This window comes from Ranitomeya imitator, chromosome 3 (genome assembly GCF_032444005.1).
Source record: "Ranitomeya imitator isolate aRanImi1 chromosome 3, aRanImi1.pri, whole genome shotgun sequence".
NCBI lineage: Eukaryota > Metazoa > Chordata > Amphibia > Anura > Dendrobatidae > Ranitomeya > Ranitomeya imitator.
The window spans coordinates 378,312,465-378,338,165 of NC_091284.1; the positions used below are offsets into that span (position 1 = coordinate 378,312,465).

The following is a 25,701-nucleotide window of genomic DNA, read 5'->3' on the forward strand; positions in this document are numbered from 1 at the left end:
AGGTATTTTGTGCCTGTTGGTGGATGTATACTGCTGAGGAGTAGCTATTTTCCTTTTTTGCCTAGTATCAGCCTCCAAGCGATAGCAGCATACACCCCATGGTTACCTGTGTTCCTCAATGAAGCGATAAGGAAATCTGCAAATTAATATGGCTCTTCTTCCCTTCTGACTTTTTCATTGTGCCTCAAAAGTAGTTCCCTATTACATGCAGGGTATTAGCACAATCAGAAGAAATTGAACAACTGAGAGGTTCATTTTTCCCTTTTAGCCCTTATTAAAATTTGGGGCTTAAACAACATTTTAGTGGAAAAAATATTTTTCTTTCTTGATCGCACAATGGTATAAATTTCTGTGAGACACATGTGGTATCAGCATGCTCACTGCACCCCTAGATGAATTCATTGAGAGGTGTAGTTACTAAAATGAGATAATGGGTTTCTGCTGGTCTGGCACCTCAGGGGCTCTGCCAGTGTGACACTTCAGCCTCAGATCATTCCAGTCAACTCTGAACTCCAATATGGCGTTTCTTCCCTTTTGAATTTTGCACTGTGCCTCAAAAATAGTTTCCCCCCACACACAGGGTATTGGCACTCTCAGGAGAAATTGCACCACAAATTTTGAAGTCCATTTTCTACTGTTACCTTTGTGAAAATAAAACATTTGGGGCTAAAATAAATATTTTTTGTGGAAAAATGTGATTTTATTGGTTCTACGTTATTAACTTCTGCAGAGCACCTGGGGGTTTAAGTTGCTCATCACACATCTAGATAAATTCCATGAGGTGTCTAGTTTCCAAAATGGTGTCACAAACATTTCTACTGTTTAGGCACATCAGAGGCTCTCCAAACGCGACATGGCATTCGCTCTCGATTCCAGCCAAGTGAAATGATGCTTATTCCCTTCTGAGACCTGCCGTGCGCCTAAACAGTTGTTTTTCCCCACATATGGGGTATCTGCGTACTTAGGAGAAATTTCAGAACAAATATTTGGGTCCATTTTCTCCTAATACCCTTGTGAAAATAAAAAAAAAATTGGGTCTAAAGTAACATTTTTGTGAAAAAAAAAAAAGTAAAATGTTATATTTTTCCTTCCACATCTCTTCAGTTACTGTGAAACACCCCTTGAATGTGGTTTTGAACACCTTGAGGGGTGCAGTTTTAGAGTGGTGTCACTTTTGGGTATTTTCTGTCATATAGACACCTCAGAGTCACTTCAAATGTGATGTGGTCCCTAAAAAAATGGTTTTGTGAATTATGTTGGAAAAATGAGAAATCGCTGGTCAACTTTTAACTTCCTAACATTTTTTTTTTTTTTAAATTGTACTGATGTAAAGTAGACATGTGGGAAATGTTATTTATCCACTATTTTGTGTTACATTATTGATTTAAGGGCATAAAAATTCTAGGTTTGAAAATTGTGAAATTTTCAACATTTTTGCCAAATTGTTTTTTTCTCACGAGTAAACGCAAGTCATATTGAAGAAATTTTACCACTATCTTGAAGTACAGTATGTCACTCAGAATCAGTGAGATCCACAGAAGTGTTCCAGAGTTATTACAACATAAAGTGAAAGTGGTCAGATGTAAAAAATGGCACAAATAGGGTCGGTCCTTAAGGGGTTATTGAATTTAGCCCTTATTTTTGTATCTGTCTTTATATAAAGAAATAACGATATAATAACACAAAACTGCATGAAATTTTCATGACAGTATAAAGTGACTGGAAGAAATGAAGAATAAAATAGTATGAAATAAAAAGAATTCTTTATTAAATAACAATGATAACATTTTGAACATTAAATTTAAAAAGACAGGGGGATGAAAAAACCTCCAAAGGAATTTCAGGAAGAAGGGCACAGCAGACCACCATATGGGTGAAAAGATTTTAGAGCACCACCCGCCGAAACCAAATTGAGTCACTATAGCCTGCTAATAGCAAGTTAGATTTCTGAACCAGCAAAACGATGTAAGGTTTAGTAGCACCCAGTAAAGGGGAACCCAAAAAGTCTGAATGGTCAGATTAAATTGTCGGGGTCGTCACGACAATACCCTTCATCCACCAGTCATTCCAAATCAGATTAAAAGCATGTTGGTACCGGATAAAAATGAGTCAGACAAAATGCTGGTTCAAACTCATTGCATGCTCGTGTGTAACGTCACAGCAACGACAACTTTATTTCCTGATACACAACATTATATGACCTATTGGGGGAAGGTGTGCAGAGGGCGGGGTTAGGCGGGGTTTAAGCAATGTATCTAGTATTCAGTCCTTCTGGTTGGTCTGACGTCATATGATGGATCCTCCTTCCTCCACGTCACTTTAAGTTTCCATTTCTCCAGAAACTATACTTTAGCTTCAGAAACGAAAGTAGATTCTTGGCAAGAACAAAAACTAAAGGCAAAGGTGAATACTGGCAGCCATCTTAAATACAATTAAATTTGCATTAGCAAGCAAAGGGGAAAAACTTATTGTTTCACAGCATAAGAATATATATAAAAGTACAAAAGAGTATAAATACATATATTTTTACCTTGACAAAATCAATTGTGGCCAGATACAATTCAGTTAAGGCAATGCACAAAACAATAAAGAGAGAACCGGCAAAGAATACATAAATATTATCTTGAACAAATGTGTTGGTAGAGTGCTGCAGTGTCGTGCAGAGAGAGGGGGGTGCTGCGTTTCGCTTCCTACGCCCAGGTGTAGTATTAAAGTGCAGGCCAAAATTTAAATAGGATAATGGGGTTAAAGAAATAATGATGTACTGCAGAGATTTACCCTCTGATGCTACAAGAGCTTTATGATCATGTGAGCGTATATTATAAATTTATGCCTTCTGTAACAAACATTTGACTTTCTTTTCTTCAGAAACTGGACTACATAACATATTTATCGTCTTTTGACCAACTCTTTGACATTCCCAAAGAGCGGAAAAATGCAGAATACAAAAGGTAAAAGTTTAATGCATTTTTGGGTACTTAAAGTTGTAATTCATTATATAGTGTTATGGTTTGTAATTTAGATACTTGCGTATGTGTAATGCTATTCTACGTAGATTCTATAGTTACTTGGAATTTTGTTTGTTTTATAACCATATTCATACAGGTACTTGGAAGTGCTTTTAGAATACCTCCAAGACTACGCTGACAGAGTAAAGCCTTTGTTGGATCAAAATGAACTATTTGGAAAGATACAGATTGAATTTGAAAAGAAATGGGAGACTGGGAGCTTTCCAGGATGGCCGGTATGTAATGAATAGCACTGATAAAACATAAATTCCCTGAAGTTCTTGGAAGTGTTAAACCGCAATTGGTCAGTAAGTGACCGCTGTTTGTATTGTCAACAGGGGAGTGACAGCAGTATATTATCTATCTATATAATCGTCTAAGGGTCACTTCCATCTGTTTTTCTATTTGTCTGTTTGTCTGTCACAGAAATCCTGCATCGCTGATTGGTTGCAGCCGGCCAAGACCAATCAGCGACGGGCACAGTCCAGCCAAGAATTCGCCCTTCCCTACTGCCCTCCAGTCAGTGCCCCCATAGCCGTTTAGCAGTCCGTTAAATGGACTGCGTTACACCGCGGCATAATGCGGTGTAAAGCAGTCCGTTAACGCTATTAACCCTGTGTGACCAACTTTTTACTATTGATGCTGTCTATGATGCTGCTGCCTGTGCAATAAACTACATACATATACTAGAACGAGAGTAACATGAAGGACAGTCTGTGAGGGAGAGAATAACATGGAGGACAGTCTGTGAGGGAGAGAATAAAAATTTTCCTCGTTTTTAAGTTTATCATATGTTAAAATAAATGGTGTCTTTGAAAACTTTAAGTCATCCTGTAGAAAACAAGCTGTCATACAGCGATAGGTGACTAATAAAGTTTTGACTCTTAAAATAGACAGGAGAAAAATGGCAGTATGTCCATTGGGTTAAAACATAAATGTTAGCACCAATGTTTATATGAGTACTAGATGGTGGCCCGATTCTAACGCATCTGGTATCTACTATATAATTGTCTAATTCTGTCTGTTTGTTTGTAACGGAAATCCCGCGTCGCTGATTGGTCGCGGGCAGCTGGCGAGACCAATCGACCGCGAATTAGCACAGGATTTGAACCACGCTTCGCTGATTGGTCGTGGCCGGCCGGGCGCGACCAATCAGCGATATTGGCTCGAGATTTAAATTTCACTGATAACACTGGTCAGTGCAATTTTTCTGGCAAAAGGTTTTAAAACCTATTTTAAGTCAATTTTGGCTTACGAATATGAACTCCGTTTTTGGCTATCACATCAGGATTTCGAGAGATTTTTGATGAAAATTACTCCTATCTAATGTTTTATGATTACACATGATTTTCGGTACTACATTTTGTATATTTTTAATCAAGGAATAACAAAGATTACAAAGTCTATGTACAGCAAATCAAATATATTTACAGAATTAAACTACAAAATATAAGAACACATATATATGGCACACAGATGAATGACAAATGGCAGTTATTTGAACTTTCTTTTCTTGGCTGATCTGTGATGTACAGCTTCTGGGTTGTCTCTCATCAAGCTCCAGCAATAGTCAGCCATTATATGTGAGTCCCACCGGCCTTGAAACCGTTCTTCCATTGTTTTAATGTCCTGATGTAAACTCTCCCCTTGTTCCTCGCTCACATCCCCAAGGTTCTCTGGAAAAAAAGTCCAAATGGCTGTGTAAGTAGTGAATCTTGATACTCATTCTACATCCAAGATTCCACAGACTCATTAGTAGCTCTTCCACAATCTCTTCATAGTTGTCTGCTTTCTTATTCCCTAGAAAATTCTGCACCACATTACAAAATGCAGAGCTCTTTCTTCTGTCTCATTCATTGATGTGATAAAATTTGGGTCTCTCATAAGTGTTCTTATTTGAGGTCCATCAAATATTCCAGCCTTTTTCTTCTCTTCACTAAGACCAGGAAAAGTTGAACATGTATAGTTAAAGCATTCTCCACTGTGATTGAGAGCTTTGACGAACTGCTTCATCAATCCAAGTTTAATGTGTAAGGGAGGAAAGACAATGTCCTTCCTATCCACTAGAGGATCATGGATGACATTCTTATTGCCAGATGCCAAACTCTGTCGCTGAGGCCATTCAGTTTTCACCAATGCTCTGCTGCAGCTCTACTGTCCTTGTAGCACAGAAAACAAGGGTGTTTTGTGTACCCTCCTTGCAGACCCAAAAGAAAGTTAACCATTTTCAAATCAACACAAAATATCGACCCATGAATATTATATTGTAACCTGTCTAGAACAATCTTGATGTTTTTATATTCTTTTTTAAGTTTTACAGAATGACCTATTGGTGCAAAGCCATACTTATTTCCATTGTGTAACAGAACACATTTGAAACTTATTTTGGAACTATCAATAAAAAGCCTCCAATCCCTTGAATCATATGCTGGAAGTCCCATAAAGAGAAGTAGCCCTTCAACATCAGTACAATAGACAATCTGGCCATCTGAATGGAAGTACTTACGCAGTTCTGCTTCCCTGTTACGATAAAATGAGACACTTGTACCGGGTTTCAACATTCGATTCTCTTGTAGTCTTGAAGCCAATAGTTCAGCAGACTCATTTTGTAGATAAAGATCTCTAACCAGAGCATTCAAAGCAGACTGATTAAACAGAATTGGTTTGTCACAATCTTCATCACATGGCTGAAAAATATCTGGACTGTCGTCTTCATCAGTATAACCATGTGAGGAGAGTTCTGTGTCAACGTTTTCTGGAAGCGAAGTAAATTTTGGAAGAGGTATGTCTTCACTATAGGCAACTGGTTGAATAGCTGAAGGGATACTTTGGTATTTGCAAATATTGCTTGTTTTTCTTATTGAAACCTTTACATCGACAAGGCAGAACTAGCAGTCTTCTAAATGATTGCTTGGTTGTCTCCAAACCATAGGAACTCCAAACTGAAGTTTAGCATTCTTTCCTTGAGACCATGATCTCAAGCTCTCAATACAGGTTTGCACACTTTGTGAGGAGCCCAATGCTTGTCTTGGTCTCCAAGTTTTACTTTGAAGTACGCAAAATACCCTCTTAACAAAGTCAGTAATGTTGCGCCTCTCAGTCTTCACAGTAAAGTTTCCACAGATGTAACAAAAAATATTTGGATCATTTGAGCACTGTCTTCTGCGAGATGTAGAGGCCGTTGTTAGATCAGCAAAACATCCTGCAGAGAAATACAAGATAAATGTTGTTAGCTACCTGAGCTGTTCATTGAATTTCTGCCCCCCCACAGACCTTACCTATTGATTCACAAACAAAAAACAGAAAAACAGGATAAAAACAATAAATATCAAAATTCATTGAAAATTTCAATAAATAAAACAGTACCTGCACACGACTGTTGTATACGTTGAAAACTGTTTGTTTACTTTCTTATCATAACAAATGGGAATTATGCATGTTCAAAGAAAACAAGGATATTCTCACATTTATTGGGAGACTAAATGAAAACTAAATTAACCTTGGTGAACCGTATAAACCGGCACTTTTCATACACTACTTCTATTTATCATGGAATTCATAAAAATGGGCTATATACCTATAGCGCAAAAACGTGATGTGATGGAGAAATTATAACATCTGAATTTGTATTCAGCACCCTCAAATTAGTCTAAAACTGTTCTTAAAGGGAAGGTGCCATCAAAAAAAATTTTTTTCCAGCGATTGAAAAAATGTAAAGAATTACCGTAATGTTTAAATTTTCTTAAAAAATATTATCATTTGTTTATAATTTAGTAAAATATGAAAAATAATTTTAAAAGGTTTGGCATTTCCACTTTTAAACACTAGGGGGAGCAGTTAATGAAATTTGACAAAAACCTAGTGTACAACTAGCTCACATTACTGCACTGCAGTAATTATGGGCGGAGTCTGCTGACGTGTGTAATGTCTCCTCTCCTCCCTTTCTGGTGTTTGGTAAGGGATTAGAGAGGATGAGATTCAGGAACCCAGTGAGCAGACATTTTGTTGGTGACTGCAAAGTTTTACTGACAAGTAGACAGTCACCGAGGATGGCAGGCAGCAAGGATTCTGGGAGATATGTGGTGGAGTGAGCAGGGTGACAGCAGCACAGAGTATTTCAGGAGAGCAGTGTGCTGGTCTATGGGGGGCACCATGTTCAGTGCGCGGAGCAGCCAGGGACTGTAAATAGAGCGCTGTCTTTTATACACATGGATGGACCTTCTGCTTGTCTGCGCCACAAAAATCCAGGAAATATTTCTGCGGATTGATGGCCTGTTCTGATGCAGACTTTACATGCAGACTCCATTCCCCTCCTCAGATCCTGTCTTCTCCATTCTGTCCTGGCAATGTGTGAAAGCGAGGTGACAGGCGCAGTCGGGGTGACGCTGGGGGGAAATGTAGCCATATAGTAACAATAAAAATGAGACCCCTCTCTTCAGCTGCCTCACCAGCCCTCCCCTGAAGACACCTAACTGGAGGTCATGCTGTCCCTTTATTACCCCAGACCCGTGTGCAGCTGCTCAGCCAGAACAACCCTAGAATGGGTCTGCTCTATGAAGATAATACTGCCATAGTGTTCTCACATAATACCGCCATATTTATCACACATAATACTGTCCTATAGTTCTCACATAATACCATCATATAGCTCGCAAATAACGATGCCATAGTGTTCTCACATAATACCGACATATAGATCTCACATAATATCGCCATATAGATCACACATTATATCGCTATATAGATCACGCATAATACCATCATATAGAGCACACAATACCGCCATATAGAGCACACATAATACTGTCCTATAGTTCTCACATAATACCATCATATAGATTGCAAATAACGACGCCATAGTGTTCTCACATAATTCTGCCTTATAGATCTCACATAATACCGCTATATAGAGAGCACATAATACCGCCATATAGAGCACACATAATACCGCCATATAGAGCACACAAAATACCGCCATACAGAGCACACAATACTGCAATATACTTCACACATAATACCGCCATATAGATCTCACATAATACCACCAGTGTTCTCACATAATACCGCCATATACATCACACATAATACCGCCATATACATCACACACAATACCGGCATATACTTCTCGCATAACGACGCCATATAGATCACACATAATGGGGGAGAGGAGTGCATAGGAGAGGATTAGATACACAGCTCAGCACAGTATCACACAGGGTAGGATTAGATACAAGGCTCAGCACAGTGTCACACAGATAGGATTAGATACATGGCTCAGCAGACAGCATCACACAGGAGAGGATTAGATACACGTCTCAGCACAGTATCACACAGGGTAGGATTAGATACATGGCTCAGCAGACAGCATCACACAGGAGAGGATTAGATACACGTCTCAGCACAGTATCACACAGGGTAGGATTAGATACATGGCTCAGCAGACAGCATCACACATGAGAGGATTAGATACACGTCTCAGCACAGTATCACACAGGGTAGGATTAGATACACATCTCAGCACAGTATCACACAGGGTTGGATTAGATACATGGCTCAGCAGACAGCATCACACAGGAGAGGATTAGATACACGTCTCAGCACAGTATCACACAGGATAGGATTACATACACGGCTCAGCAGACAGTGTCACACAGGAGAGGATTAGATACATGTCTCAGCAAAGTATCACAGGAGAGGATTAGATATATGGCTGTCAGTATCACACAGGATAGGATTAGATGCACGGCTCAGCAGACAGTATCACACAAGAGAGAAGTAGATACACAGCTCAGCACAGTAACACACATGGGAGGAGATACACTGCTCAGTCAGCACCACAAAGGAGAGGATTATATTGCCTCTCCCCCTCCCCGCTGATACTTACTTCACGGCTCCACTGCTGAGTCCTTTCTCCCTCCGTCCATGGTCTGCTCCTTGTTCTCCTCCTGTAACCGCAGGGTTCCTGCGATTATCCTGGGAAACTGGAGCTCACATCACACTGTGAGCTCCAGGAAGATGGGGCTGATCTCCTGCCTCTGCTGTGGTGTGGACGGCTCAGGGGGCATGGCCAGACCAGAGCAGAGAGCAGCACAATGTAAACTATATGGTCGGCTCCCGACCGCAGCCTCCTATGCCCAGGGCAGCCGTATTTGCAGAGTGTAAGTGTCGTGCAGCTACACTTACACTCCTGCAAAGGAAAATGGCGGCGCCCAGTGGCTGAAAAAAAAATTAATAATAAAAAAAAATGTTAAAGGGAACCTGTCACCCCGAAAATCGCGGGTGAGGTAAGCCCACCGTTATCAGGGGCTTATCTACAGCATTCTGTAATGCTGTAGATAAGCCCCCGATGTTACCTGAAAGAGGAGAAAAATACGTTAGATTATACTTACCCAGGGGCGGTCCCGCTGCTGGTCAGGTCGGATGGGTGTCTCTGGTCCGCTGCGGCGCCTCCCATCTTCTTTACATGACGTCCTCTTCTGATCTTCAGCCACGGCTCTGGCGCAGGCGTACTTTGTCTGCCCTGTTGAAGTACGCCTGCGCCGGAGTCGTGGCTGAAGATCAGAAGAGGACGTCATGGAAAGAAGATGGGAGGCGCCGCAGCGGACCAGAGACGCCCATCCGACCTGACCAGCAGCGGGACCGCCCCTGGGTAAGTATAATCTAACGTCTTTTTCTCCTCTTTCAGGTAACATCGGGGGCTTATCTACAGCATTACAGAATGCTGTAGATAAGCCCCTGATGCCGGTGGGCTTACCTCACCTGCGATTTTCGGGGTGACAGGTTCCCTTTAAAGTTAACCCCTTACCAGCATCGGACGTACTATACCGTCCGATGCCGGCTCCCCTGCTTTGATGCAGGGCTCCGCGGTGAGCCCGCACCAAAGCCGGGACATGTCAGCTGTTTTGAACAGCTGACATGTGCCCGTAATAGGCGCGGGCAGAATCGCGATCTGCCCGCACCTATTAACTAGTTAAATGCCGCTGTCAAACGCAGACAGCGGCATTTAACTACCGCTTCCGGCCGGGCGGCCGGAAATGACGTCATCGCCGACCCCCGTCACATGATCGGGGGTCGGCGATGCTTGTATATTGTAACCATAGAGGTCCTTGAGACCTCTATGGTTACTGATTGCCCGTCGCTGTGAGCGCCACCCTGTGGTCGGCGCTCACAGCACACGTGCAATTCTGCTACATAGCAGCGATCAGCAGATCGCTGCTATGTAGCAGAGCCGATCGGGTTGTGCCTGCTTCTAGCCTCTCATGGAGGCTATTGAAGCATGGCAAAAGTTAAAAAAAAAGTTTAAAAAAATGTGAAAAAAATAAAAAAAATATAAAAGTTTAAATCACCCCCCTTTCGCCCCAATCAAAATAAATCAATAAAAAAAATATCAAATCTACGCATATTTGGTATCGCCGCACTCAGAATCGCCCGATCTATCAAATAAAAAAAAGTATTAACCTGATCGCTAAACAGCGTAGCGGGAAAAAAACTCGAAACTCCAGAATTACGTTTTTTTGGTCGCCGCGACATTGCATTAAAATGCAATAACGGGCGATCAAAAGAACGTATCTGCACCGAAATGCTATCATTAAAAACGTCATCTCGGCACGCAAAAAATAAGCCCTCAACCGACCCCAGAGCACGAAAAATGGAGACGCTACGAGTATCGGAAAATGGCGCAATTTTTTTTTTTTTTTTTTTAGCAAAGTTTGGAATTTTTTTTCACCACTTAGATAAAAAATAACCTAGTCATGTTTGGTGTCTATGAACTCGTACTGACCTGGAGAATCATAATGGCAGGTCAGTTTTAGCATTTAGTGAACCTAGCAAAAAAGCCAAACAAAAAACCAATGTGGGATTGCACTTTTTTTGCAATTTCACCGCACTTGGAATTTTTTTCCCGTTTTCTAGTACATGACATGCTAAAACCAATGATGTCTTTCAAAAGTACAACTCGTCCCGCAAAAAATAAGCCCTCACATGGCCAAATTGACGGAAAAATAAAAAAGTTATGGCTCTGGGAAGGAGGGGAGTGAAAAACGAACACGGAAAAATGAAAAATCCCCCGGTCATGAAGGGGTTAAAAAAAGGAAATTTGTATGAAAAATTATTGTTTATATAAACAATTATTTTTAATACAAAAAATAAAGTGCGGCACCTTCCCTTTAAAGTCCATGCCAGAAAATTATAAATTTTTTTTTTTTTTTGAAGAACAATGTAATGTATATATTTTACCCGGAAAATCTTGTGTATTCATTGCATTATTCTTAAAACTTCATAAATAAACTACATACATATTCTACAATGCCCAATGCGTTAGAATCGGGCCACCATCTAGTCTATATATATAATTGTCTAAGGGTCTGTTTGTCTGTAACCGAAATTCTGCGTTGCTGATTGGTCGAGGCCGGCCGGGCGAAACCAATCAGCGTTCATAAATAAACTACATACATATAATAGAACGAGAATAACATGGAGAACAGTCTGTGAGGGTGAGAATAACATGGAGGACAGTGTGTAAGGGAGAGAATAAAAATTTTCCCCGTTTTTAAGTTTATCATATGGTAAAATAAATGGTGTCTTTGAAAACTATAAGTCATCCTGTAGAAAACAAGCTGTCAAACAGCGATAGATGACTAATAAAGTTTTCACTCTTAAAATAAAGACAGGAGAAAAACAATGGCATTGTGTCCAATGGGTTAAAACATAAATGTAAGCACCAATGTTTATATGAATACTAGATGGTGGCCCGATTCTAACGCATCGGGTATCTACTATATAATTGTCTAATTCTGTTTGTCTGTAACGGAAATCCCGCGTCGCTGATTGGTCTCGCCAGCTGACGGCGACCAATCAGCGACAGGCGCAGTCCGGCCGCGAATTGGTGCGGGATTTGAACCACGCTAAGCTGATTGGTGGCGGCCGGCCGCGACCAATCAGCGATATTGGCGCAGGATTTAAACACCGCTTCACAGATAATGTATATATTTTACCCGGAAAATCCTGTGTATTCATTGCATTATTCTTAAATCTTCATAAATAAACTACATACATATTCTAGAATACCCGATGCATTAGAATCGGGCCACCATCTAGTATATAATGTTATGCTTTTATAGCGCCAACATATTCTGCAACGCTAGACAGACCTAATCATTATTGTCTGAGGTAGCACGGTGGCGCAGTGGATAGCACAGCAGCCTTGCAGCGCTGGAGTCCTGGGTTAAAGCTCCACTAAGGACAACATCTGCAAGGAGTTTCTATGTTCTCTCCGTGTTTGCGTATGTTTCCTCCGGGTTCTCCGGTTTCCTCCCACATTCAAAAAAGACATACTGATAGGGAATTTAGATTGTGAGCCCCATCAGGGACAGCAAGGATAATGTGTGCAAACTGTAAAGCGCTGCGGAATATGTTAGCGCTATATAAAAATAAAGATGATTATTATTATTGTGCCCAATGGGGCTCACAAGCGAATTTCCATAGCGGTATGTCTTTCACTCTAGTGGGAGGAAACCCACACAATCACAGGGCGAACATGCAAACTCCTTACAGATGTCCTTGGTAGGATGTGAACCCATGACCGCAGTGTTGCAAAGCAAAGAGTGCTAACCACTGGGCCACCTTGTTGCTTGCCTAGACAATTATTCATCCATGTGTACGTTATAACATGCCTTTTAGATGTGAGCATTGATGTTTTATTAATGCAAGAGGAATAAGTGTAGGCCAGTCATCTATAGATTTTATTGTAATTCAACAGTTTTCTTTAAATGAGTGGTACCAAGAATATAAGTTATCCCCTATGGATAAGATAGGAATAACTTATTGAGTGCAGGCGGTCTGATTGGACCCCCAATAATCCTAAGACCATGACACTACACATCTCTGTCTGAATGAAGCAGAGGTCAAGCGTGCACATCTCCACCCCTTTCACTCTCCAAGGAACTGCCAGAGATAGCAAAACGCTGCACTTAGCAATTTCTGGCAGTCCCATAGAGGCGCCTGAATTGCCCATGGAAGCGGCGAGATGCCATTTTTGCCTGCGTATTTGCAGTGTGGTTAAGCGCTTCATTCCATAAACACATCTGGGATATACTTGATTGTGCAGCGAGACGACGTTCATGAAAACCTGTTTCCCTGGAGAGCCTTTAGAGCAGTGTTCCCCAACTCCGGTCCTCAAGAACCACCAACAGGTCAGGTTTTCAGGATTTCCTTAGTATTGCACAGGTAATGGAAATATTTCCTGTGCTGGTGATGCAATTATCACCTGTGCAAATACTAATGAAATCCTGAAAACATGACCTGTTGGTGGCTCTTGAGGACCGGAGTTGGGGAACACTGCTTTAGATTGTGCACGCCATGTGGGCCAAAATTCAGCAGGTCAAAATAGTTGAATTCAGTGATTCCACGCCTCTTTGGATTCAGGCTTTGAAGAAAGCAAACAATGGGAAAACTATAGTTTCCCATTTGCTCAAGTGAATACTGTGAAATTAGACAGTATCCTAAAATCAGGGCTTCTATTCACTTGTGGGTCATCTTTGTCCACAAAATGCTCACAAATGTATTTTTAGAGTAGGAGCAGTGTGGAGGCACCGAGGCCTCAATAGGTGCTCTCGTCCTCTGGTTTGAGACCGCATGAACCAGATCTAATCCCACTGAACTCTCGCTCTTTTCCCGTGGACACAATACTACTCAGACAACACGGTGAGGGTAAAACAGCGTGCCAATAATTTATTGAACCACCAACAAACAATAACATATAGAACAGTCCCAGCAAGATACCCAAGATGGTGTAAAATTATAGATTCTCACCCTTCCACTGACTTGCCGGGATTAGAGCAGCTGCGACTTTGAGCTTCCAGGGCCGACTACCCCTACCAGTGGCACCCTGCTTTTTGGCACCCACAGAGAGGAGGTAATCTCAAAACATATTCATTCCTAGCTTCCTCAAATGTAGACTGGAGGTTCACAACCTGGCTTCTCCAAACCTATCCATGGGTTCAGTGATAGTCATTGGAGCTGATCTGTATTCTTTCAGCTTGGGCCATCTTAAGCTGATATCCTGTAGAATGTCAAATCTGTGTTGTTCTTCTGGCCTACTGAAAAATAGATATCTGGATAATTAAGATTAAATGTTGTCTCGTCACAAACTGCTTTCAGTATAGAAGCCAAGGAGACAGACAGATTAATCAGAATATTTACGCTTGTTTTCTGGCATAAAAATGTTGAATAATATTGCATTAGTTCTTAAAAAAAGTATAATGATTCAGCACCACTTTTTTATTTTCCAACACCTTCAAAACTCTATTTTCTATTTTTTTTAAATTGCTTTGCCTCAAGCAGTAGATTGGGCTATTTAACCATTCACAACGTGCTCCGTACTAGTACTGCACACATCGTATCCCCTACCTTTGATGTGGGCTCCGGTGCTAAGCCTACATCTTTCCCAGCACATGTCATTTGAACAGCTGTGCCTCTAACAGCCGCAGGTGGACTCGCGATCCACCAACGACTGTTAACCCGTAAAATGCTGCTGTCAATCGCTGTTGGCGGCATTTAATGTGATCTCACCAGAAGCGCGTCACTAATCCATCGGTGACCCAGTCACATGATCGCGGGTCACTGATGGGTCAGCATAATAACCAGAGGTCTCCAGCAGACCTCTATGGTTGTCATTGCCGGATTGCTATGAGCGCCGCCCAGTGTATGGTGCTTATAGCAGGTGAACATTGCTGCTGCATACAGGCGATCTGATCATCGCCTGTGAGTAGCAGAGGCGATTGGGTTATTGCAGCTTCTAGTCTCTGGAGACTATTGAAGCATGTAAAAAAAAAAAAAAAAATACACTGTATATACTCTAGTATAAGCTGAGATTTTCAGCCCATTTTTTTAGACTGAAAGTGCCTATCTCGGCTTACACTCAAGTCATTCCCAGGGGTGCGGCGGCTGTCACATCATACTCACCTGCTCCTGGCTGATGCGATGCGATGGGCTCCGGCAGCTCTTCCTGTGTTCAGTGGTTATGTGTTACCGCTCATTAAAGTAATGAATATGGACGCGACTCCACTCCCATAGGGAGCTGCCGGCCTGGGACGATTGAGAAGCAGGTACCGCGCCGGGAGGGGGAGCATTGCGATATTCACCTGTTTCCGTTCCACCGCCGGGCTCAGTCTTCCACGTCCTCTGGCTGTGACGTTCAGGTCAGAGGGCGTGATGACGTGGTTAGTGTGCGCGCCCCCTGCCTGAACGGTCAGAGAGACCGAAGAAGACAGAGCGGCGCACAGCGATGGAACAGGGACAGGTGAATATCGCAAGTCCCGGGGGCCTGAGTGACGAGAGGTGAGTATGACGTTTTTTTTTTTTTCATTACAGCAGCATATGGTGCATCTTATGAGGCCATCAACCTTTGTGCAGCATTATATGGGACATAATATTCTATGGAGCATTTTAAGGGGCCATCATTAACCTTTTTGTGCAGCATTATATGGGGCATATTTTAATATGGAGCATCTTATGGAGCCTACTAGATGGTGGCCCGATTCTAACGCATCGGGTATTCTAGAATATGTATGTATGTATATAGCAGCCACATAGCATATAGTACAGGCCACGTATATAGGAGCCATGTAGTATATAGCAGACAAATCGTACGTGGCCTGTGCTATATACTATGTGGCTGCTATATACATACATACATATTGTAGAATACCCAATGCGTTAATACAGGCCACGCAATATATAAGTGGCCACGCAGTATATAACACAGCCCACGTACTATATAACACGTCCATATAATAAAGAGGTGGAGGGCACCATCCAACATAATGGCAACAAACGGGGGTTCAACCTGCTCCTGACGAAGCCACTCTTGTGGCGACACGCGTTGGGCTTTAGCCCCCTGGACCTCTGTATGGATGGGTATCCTGGTTATGTTCTATCAGCATTACTATCTTAAGTGTGTACGGGGGTGGTAGCATTTTGCCCTGCATAGCATCTTGCCCTGCATAGCGGGCTTTTTTTCCTTATATGCTGCATTTATATTTTTTTTGCATGCATTGGGTTTGTATTTGGACGTAGTGGGGTTCTGGACACTCTCACCAGGTCCAGATGCTCCTCAGGGACAGAGGATTTATGCTCTAGTTAGGCTCATATTTCTATGCTGAGGTTTACTTCAGCATTTAGACATGGTCTTTGTATATATTGGATAACTGTAAATTCGCCACAATAATTTTCAGCATTAGAGGCTGATCACCTCTTTGCTGTTATCATACCTTGTATATATGTGGTTAATGGTATAGGCGATTCGTGTAGATTTACCTTACTAGCCCTAGAAACTATCCATCTGTTCCACTTCATTTATTTTTGCTACCACTTGTTCATTATGGGCACATTTGCTATATATATTTTCAGGTATTTGCTTACTTAAATAGCAGGATAATCTATCTGGTCCACTTTATGTATCTTGGTTACCATTTGTTCAATATGGGTACACCTGTTATACATGTTCTTAGGCATTTGCTCGTGTAAGTAGCAGGACAGTCTATCGAGTCCACTTTAGGTATCTTTGCTACCACCTGTTTATTATGGATACACCTGCTATATATGTTCTCAGGCACTTGCTTATTTAACCCATTAGCGACCGCCGATACGCCTTTTAACGGCGGCCGCTAAGGGTACTTAAACCACAGCGCCGTTAATTAACGGCGCTGTGGAAAAAGTGAATAGCGCCCCCCAGAGTCGGATTTTCTCCGGGGTCTCGGCTGCCGGGGGTAGCCGAGACCCCAGAGAACATGATTCGGGGTTTTTTTTACCCACCCCGCATTTGCGATCGCCGGTAATTAACCGTTTACCGTCGATCGCAAAAAAAAAAAAAAAAAACGCGATCTCTTTTTAATTTCTCTGTCCTCCGATGTGAGGACATCGCACATCGGAGGACAGAGAAAGGGGGTCCCAGATAGCCCCCCGATACTCACCTATCTCCCCCGGTGCTCCTCGTGTCTCCCGGTGGGCGCCGCCATCTTCAAAATGGCGGGCGCATGCGCAGTGCGCCCGCCGGCCGGCGCCGGGAGAATCTTTGGGGTCTCGGCTGCCGGGGGTAGCCGAGACCCCAAAGAGCATGATCGGGGTCGGTTTTACTGACCCCTGTTTTGCGATCGCCGGTAATTAACTATTTACCGGCGACCGCAAAAAAAAAAAAGTAAAGTGTAATTCTCTGTCCTCTGATGTGATCGCACATCAGAGGACAGAGAAATAGGGGGATTCGGGGACCCTACAATACTCACCTGCATCCCTGGATCCTCCTGCTGCTCCTCCTGGCCGCCGGCAAAAGAAAATGGCGGGCGCATGCGCAGTGCGCCCGCCATATGTTTCCATCTGCTGGCCGGCAGGAGAACAGCAGTTGGGGCTAAAATTAGGGTTAGGGCTAGGGTTGGGGCTAAATTTAGGGTAAGGGTTAGGGCTAAATTTAGGGTTAGTCTTCTTTCACACTTACGTCGGTACGGGGCCGTCGCAATGCGTCGGCCCGATATACCGACGCACGTTGTGAAAATTGTGCACAACGTGGGCAGCGGCTGTAGTTTTTCAACGCATCCGCTGCCCAATCTATGTCCTGGGGAGGAGGGGGCGGAGTTACGGCCACACATGTGCGGTCAGAAATGGCGGATGCGACGTACAAAAAAAGTTTCATTGAACGTTTTTTTGTGCCGACGGTCCGCCAAAACACAACTGATCCAGTGCACGACGGACGCGACGTGTGGCCATCCGTCACGATCCATCGGCAATACAAATCTATGGGCAAAAAACGCATCCTGCGGGCACATTTGCAGGATCCGTTTCTTGTCCAAAACGACGGATTGCGACGGATGCCAAACGACGCAAGTGTGAAAGTAGCCTTAGGGTTAGGGCTAAAGTTAGGGTTAGAGTTGGGATTAGGGTTAGGGTTTGGATTAGGGTTGGTATTAGGGTTAGGGTTGGCATTAGGGTTACGCTTGGGATTAGGGTTAGGTTTGGGATTAGGGTTAAGGTTAGGGTTGTGATTAGGGGTGTATTGGGATTAGGGTTAGGTTTGAGGTTAGGGTTGAGATTAGGATTAGGGGTGTGTTGGATTTAGGGTTTTGATTAGGGTTATGGTTAGGGTTGACATTAGGGTTGTTTTGAGGTAAGGGTTGTGATTATGGTTAGGGTTAGTGATTAGGATTATGGATCAGGTTGGGATTAGGGTTAGGGGTGTGTTGGGGTTAGGGTTGGAGCTAGAATTGGGGGGTTTCCACTGTTTAGGTACATCAGGGGGTCTCCAAACACGACAGCCAATTTTGCGCTCAAAAAGTCAAATGGTGCTCCCTCTTTTCTGAGCTCTGCCGTGCGCCCAAACAGTGGGTTACCCCCACATATGGGGCATCAGCGTACTCAGGATAAATTGGACAACTTCTGGGGTCCAATTTCTCTTGTTACCCTTGTGAAAATAAAAACTTGGGGGCTACAAAATCTTTTTTTGTGGAAAAATATATATATTTTTTTTTTTATGACTCTGCATTATAAACTTCTGTGAAGCACTTGGGCATTCAAAGTTCTCACCACACATCTAGATAAGTTCCTTGGGGGGTCTAGTTTCCGAAACGGGGTCACTTGTGGGGGGTTACTACTGTTTAGGTACATCACAGGCTTTGCAAACGCAACATAACGCCCACAGACCATTCTATCTATGTCTGCATTCCAAAACTGCGCTCCTTCCCTTCCGAGCTCTGCCGTGCGCCCAAACAGTGGTTTACCCCCACATATGGGGCATCAGCATACTCAGGACAAATTGGACAACAACTTTTGGGGTCCAATTTCTCTTGTTACCCTTGTGAAAATAAAAACTTGGGGGCTAAAAAATCTTTTTTGTGGAAAAAAAAATATTTTTTATTTTCACGACTCTGCATTATAAACTTCTGTGAAGCACTTGGGCATTCAAAGTTCTCACCACACATCTAGATAAGTTCCATGGGGGGTCTAGTTTCCAAAATGGGGTCACTTGTGGGGGATTTCTACTGTTTAGGCACATCAGGGGCTCTCCAAACGCGACATGGCGTCCAATCTCAATTCCAGCCAATTCTACATTGAAAAAGTAAAACGGCACTCCTTCCCTTCCAAGCTCTGCGGTGCGCCCTAACAGTTGTTTACACCCACATATTGGGTATCGACGTACTCAGGAGAAATCGCACAACAACTTTTGTGATCTAATTTTTCCTGTTACCCTTGTGAAAATAAAAATTTGTGGGCGAAAAGATCATTTTTGTGTAAACAAAAGCGATTTTTTATTTTCACGGCTCTACAGTATAAACTTCTGTGAAGCACATAGGGGTTCAAAGTGCTCACCACACATCTAGATAAGTTTCTTAAGGGGTCTAGTTTCCAAAATGGTGTCACTTGTGGGGAGTTTCCACTGTTTAGGCACATCAGGGGCTCTCTAAACGTGACATGGCGTCCGATCTCAATTCCAGCCAATTCTGCATTGAAAAAGTCAAACGGCGCTCCTTCACTTCTAAGTTCTGCGATGCGCCCAAAAAGTGGTTTACCCCCACATATGGGGTATTGGCGTATTCAGGGGAAATTGAATAACAAAATTTATGGTTACATTTCGGTTTTTACACTTGTGAAAATAAAAAAAATGGTTCTGAATTAAGATGTTTGCAAAAAAAAAGTTAAATGTTCATTTTTTCCTTCCACATTGTTTCAGTTCCTGTGAAGCACGTAAAGGGTTAATAAACTTCTTGAATGTGGTTTTGAGAACCTTGAGGGGTGTAGTTTTTAGAATGGTGTCACACTTCATTATTTTCTATCATATAGACCCCTCAAAATGACTTCAAATGTGATGTGGTCCCTAAAAAAAAATGGTGTTGTAAAAATGAGAAATTGCTGGTCAACTTTTAACCCTTAACTCCCTAACAAAAAAAAATTTTGTTTCCAAAATTGTGCTGATGTAAAGTAGACATGTGGGAAATGTTATTTATTAACTATTTTTCGTGACATATCTCTCTGATTTAAGGGCATAAAAATACAAAGTTTGAAAATTGCTAAATTTTAAAAATTTTCGCCATATTTCCGTTTTTTTCATAATCGCAAGTAATATCGAAGAAATGTTACCACTAACATGAAGTACAATATGTCACGAAAAAACAATCTCAGAATCAGCGTGATCCGTTGAAGCGTTCCAGAGTTATAACCTCATAAAGTGACAGTGGTCAGAATTGCAAAAATTGGCTCGGTCATTAAGTACCAAATTGTCTCTGTCACTAAGGGGTTAAATAACAGGACCACACATTTCTTTATAAGCTATTGTCATTCTGTGCTGCGAGCTGGGCCAGGTATAAATTTTTCTATTTACTATCTCCATGTTATTGTTATTATAGGCCAGCTATGTCATGTATCATCTGCTCGGATGTGTATTTAGGATAGTTGTACCCATGGTAAACAAATATTTGCTATTTGATGATTCCTATCACATTACGTGTCCAGGGGGAGGTTCCTCATTAGGAATCTATGATGTTATATTTGTCTTTTAAATGTTTTTAATATTGTAGTGTGTTGTTTTGTGTTTTTTTGGCTGACAAAATAAAGTATTTGAAGGTATTTCTATATTATTGATATTGTCTGGTGGTCACCTCTATATAGCATGACGTCTTTTTCTTGGTGCTTATGGAACTATATAACACGGCCCACGCAGTATATAGCAGCCACGCAGTATATACAGTGGGTATGGAAAGTATTCATACCCCTTTAAATTTCACTCTTTGTTTCATTGCAGCCATTTTGTAAATTCAAAAAATATCATTTTTTTTTTCACATTAATGTACACTCTGCACCCCATCTTGTCTGAAAAAAAACAGAAATGTAGTAATTTTTGCAAATGTGTTAAAAAAGAAAAACTGAAATATCACATGGTCATAAGTATTCAGACCCTTTGCTCAGTATTGAGTAGAAGCACACTTTTGAGCTAATACAGCCATGAGTCTTCTTGGGAATGATGCAACAAGTTTTTCACACCTGGATTTGGGGATCCTCTGCTATTCTTCCTTGCAGATCCTCTCCAGTTCCGTCAGGCTGGATGGTGAATGTTGGTAGACAGCCATTTTCAGGTCTCTCCAGAGATGCTCAAGTGGGTTTAGGTCAGGGCTCTGGCTGTGCCAATCAAGAATGGTCACAGAGTTATTCTGAAGCCACTCCTTTGTTATTTTAGCTGTGTGCTTGGGTTCATTGTCTTGTTGGAAGGTGAACCATCTGCCAAGTCTGAGGTCCAGAGCACTCTGGAAGAGGTTTTCATCCAGGATATCTCTGTACTTGGCCGCATTCATGTTTCCTTCAATGACAATCAGTCGTCCTATCCCTACAGCTAAAATACACCCCCATAGCATGATGCTGCCACCACCATGTTTCACTGTTGGGATTGTATTGGGCAGGTGATAAGCAGTGCCTGGTTTTCTCCACACAGACGCTTAGAATTATCACCAAAAAATTCTATCTTCATCTCATCAGACCAGAGAATCTTATTTCTCATAGCCTGGGAATCCTTCATGTGTTTTTTAGCAAACTCTATGTGGGCTTTCATATGTCTTGCACTGAGGAGAGGCTTCCGTCGGGCCACTCTGCCATAATGACCTGACTGGTGAAGGGCTGCAGTGATATTTGACTTTGTGGAACTTTCTCCCATCTCCCTACCACATCTCTGGAGCTCAGCCATAGTTATCTTGAGGGTTCTTCTTTATGTCTCTCACCAAGGCTCTTCTACCATGGTTGCTCGGTTTGGCTGGACGGCCAGGTCTAGGAAGACTTCTGGTGGTCCCAAACTTCTTCCATTTAAGGATTATGGAGTCCACTGTGCTCGTAGGAACCTTGAAGTACTGCAGAAATTCTGTTGTAACCTTGACCAGATCTGTGCCTTGCCACAATTCTTTCTCTGAGCTCCTTGTCCAGTACCTTTGACCTCATGACTCTCATTTGGTCTGACATGCACTGTGAGGTGTGAGGTCTTATATAGACAGGTATGTGCCTTTCCAAATTAAATCTTATCAGTTTAATTAAACACAGCTGGCCTCCAATGAAGGAGTAGAACCATCTCAAGGAGGATCACAAGGAAATGGACAGCATGTGACTTAAATATGATTGCCTGAACAAAGGGTCTGAATACTTATGACCATGCGATATTTCAGTTTTTCTTTTTTATTAAATTTGCAAAAATTTCTACATTTGTTTTTTTTTTCAGTCAAGATGGGGTGCAGAGTGTACATTAATGAGAAAAAAATGAACTTTTTTGAAATTACCAAATGGCTGCAATGAAACAAAGAGTGAAAAATTTAAAGGGGTCTGAATACTTTCTGCACCCACTGTAACACTGGCCACGTAATATATAGCACAGCCCACGCAGTCCAAAACACAGCCCACATAATATCTAACACTGGCCAGGTAGTATATAACAGCCACGCGGTATAGAACACAGCCCACGTTGTATATAGCAGTGTGGGCACCATATCCCTGTTTAAAAAAATAATTAAAATAAAAAATAGCTATATACTCACCCGCTGGGATCCAGCGAAGCTCTCGCGAAGCGCGCGCAGCTGCCGCCGTCTTCCGTTCCCAGGATGCATTGCGAAATTACCCACATGACTTAGCGGTCTCGCGAGACCTCTAAGTCTTATGGGTAATTTCGCAATGCATCTCTGGGAATGGAAGATGGCGGCAGCCACGTGCAGCTCGGTGGACTACGGAGGGTGAGAATAGCAGGTTTTTTTTTTTATTTTTTTTATTTTTAAAGGGAAGCTGTCACCCCGAAAATCGCGGGAGAGGTAAGCCCACCGGCATCAGGGGCTTATCTACAGCATTCTGTAATGCTGTAGATAAGTCCCCGATGTTACCTGAAAAAGGAGAAAAAGACGTTATATTACACTCACCCAGGGGCGGTCCCGCTGCTGGTCCGGTCGGATGGGCGTCTCCGGTCCGCTGCGGCGCCTCCCATCTTCTTTCCATGACGTCCTCTTCTGATCTTCAGCCACGGCTCCGGCGCAGGCGTACTTTGCTCTGCCCTGTTGAGGGCAGACAAAGTACTGCAGTGCGCAGGCGCCGGGCCTCTGACCTTTCCGGCGCCTGCGCACTGCAGTACAATCCTCTGCCCTCAAGAGGGCAGAGCAAAGTACGCCTGCGCCGGAGCCGTGGCTGAAGATCAGAAGAGGACGTCATGGAAAGAAGATAAGAGGCGCCGCAGCGGACCGGAGACGCCCATCTGACCTGACCAGCGGCTGGGTGAGTATAATATAACGTCTTTTTCTCCTTTTTCAGGTAACATCGGGGGCTTATCTACAGCATTACAGAATGCTGTAGATAAGCCCCTGATGCCGGTGGGCTTACCTCACCTGCGATTTTCGGGGTGACAGGTTCCCTTTAACATTACATCTTTTTACTATTGATGCTGCATAGGCAGCATGAATAGTAAAAAGTTGGGGACACACAGGGATAATAGCAGCGATAATGGAGAGCGTTACCTGCGGCATAACGCGGTCCGTTACCACTGGCATTAACCCTGTGTTAGCGGTGACTGGAGTGGAGTATGCGGGTGCCGGGCAGTGACTGCAGGGGAGTAGGGAGGGACTAATCGGACTGTGCCCGTCGCTGATTGGTCGCGGCAGCCATGACAGGCAGCTGGCGAGACCAATCAGCGACACGGGATTTCCGTTACGTAAGTTGCGGACAGAAAGACGGAAGTACCCCTTAGACAATTATATATATATATAGATCATGAACTTTATGGAGCATTATATGGGGCTCCTGATTTAATATGGATATTAAAAAACACTTAAGCTTTTGATGTCTCAATCATTTATACTTTTATTGGTATCTGTTTTTATTTTTGACATTTACCAGCAGCTGCTGCATTTCCCACCCTAGGCTTATACTCGAGGCAATAAGTTTTCCCAGTTTTTTTGTGGTAAAATTAGGGGGGTCGGCTGATACTCGGTATATATACGGTATATTAAAAAGATTAAAACTAAACGTTCAAATCACCTCTCATTCGCCCTATTCAAAATAAAACAATTTAAAAAAAATATGGACTTATTTGGTATTGATGCGTTCAGAATCGCCTGATCTATCAAGCTAAAAAAGTAATCCGATCGGTGAACGGCGCGAAAAAGTCAAATCGCCAGAATTTTGGTAATCGCAACACAGGATTAAAATTTAATAATGGGCGATTAAAAGATCGTATCCACACCAAAATGGTATCATTAAAAATGTCAGCTCAGCAACAAACTTTGGATTTTTTTTCACTATTTACGGTAAATAAAAAACAACCTGTACATGTTAGGTGTCTACGAACTCATAATGACCTGGAGAATCATAGTGGCAGGTCAGTTTTCAGCATTTGGTGAACATGGTAAAACATTCCAAAAAAACAGTTGTGGAATTGCACTTATTTTTGCAATTTCACCGCACTTGGAATTTTTTTTCCCATTTTCGAGTACACAACATGGTAAAGCCAATGATGTTGTTCAAAAGTACAACTCGTCACGCAAAAAGCAAGCCCTCACATGGCCATATTGGGAAAAATAAAAAAAATTATGGCTCAGGAAGGATGAGTGAAAAAACGGAAACGCTAAAACAAAAAGGGAAGGAGTTAAAAGATGTTTTCTGAGCTGCCATGGATTAAATCTCGCAATGAAGTGTGACCACCTATGTACACATGACTACTACTTGCCATTTAACATCTGAACTCACTATGACCAGACATGTTCGGTGTTTTTCTTTGCAGCTTCTAGAACTCTTTTCTTTGAAAATATAAATGAAAAGTTTTTATGTCTTACAGAAAGAAACCAGCAGCGCGCTTACTCATGCAGGAGCTCATTTAGACCTATCTGCATTTTCATCATGGGAGGTATGGTGTAATTTAAGCAGCAATCGAAGTTTATGTAAATATATATATATTTACATAAATACGAGTGTGTGTGTATCGACGATGGTTGCCATGGCGATGATATCATAATGGTTGCCATGGCGACAATGCTGTCATTTGTTGTAATGGTGACGGTGATGTCAATGGTTGCCATGGTGAGTGTCATAATAGGTTGTAATGGTTATGTCATAATGGGAGAACTACAATACCCAGATAGATTAGCGAAATTAGGATTATTTAGTCTAGAAAAAAGACGACTGAGGGGCGATCTAATAACCATGTATAAGTATATAAGGGGACAATACAAATATCTCGCTGAGGATCTGTTTATACCAAGGAAGGTGACGGGCACAAGGGGGCATTCTTTGCGTCTGGAGGAGAGAAGGTTTTTCCACCAACATAGAAGAGGATTCTTTACTGTTAGGGCAGTGAGAATCTGGAATTGCTTGCCTGAAGAGGTGGTGATGGCGAACTCAGTCGAGGGGTTCAAGAGAGGCCTGGATGTCTTCCTGGAGCAGAACAATATTGTATCATACAATTAGGTTCTGTAGAAGGACGTAGATCTGGGGATTTATTATGATGGAATATAGGCTGAACTGGATGGACAAATGTCTTTTTTCGGCCTTACTAACTATGTTACTATGTTGCCATGTTGCCATGATGACGATGTCATAAGTTGCCATGACGACGATTATGTTAGAATGGTTGCCATGGCAAAGATAAGGCATAATATGTATGTGGGATGGAGGATGTGTGATGGGTATATGGGCACGCGACTAT

At 42.3% G+C, this 25,701-nt stretch overlaps 1 protein-coding gene across 3 annotated transcripts in view; it reads left to right on the top strand.

Annotated features, from left to right (window-relative positions):
• SF3A3 (splicing factor 3a subunit 3) overlaps positions 1 to 25,701 on the top strand; it is a 90,319-nt gene that overhangs the window by 25,202 nt on the left and 39,416 nt on the right. For 2 of the 3 annotated variants that reach the window (XM_069756919.1, XM_069756920.1), the window contains exons 7-9: positions 2,869 to 2,951; positions 3,106 to 3,244; positions 24,835 to 24,903. In XM_069756919.1, coding sequence (XP_069613020.1) covers positions 2,869 to 2,951; positions 3,106 to 3,244; positions 24,835 to 24,903 — 291 coding nt within the window. The remainder of the gene's footprint in view (positions 1 to 2,868; positions 2,952 to 3,105; positions 3,245 to 24,834; positions 24,904 to 25,701) is intronic. The other variant, XM_069756921.1, reaches the window with a different exon arrangement.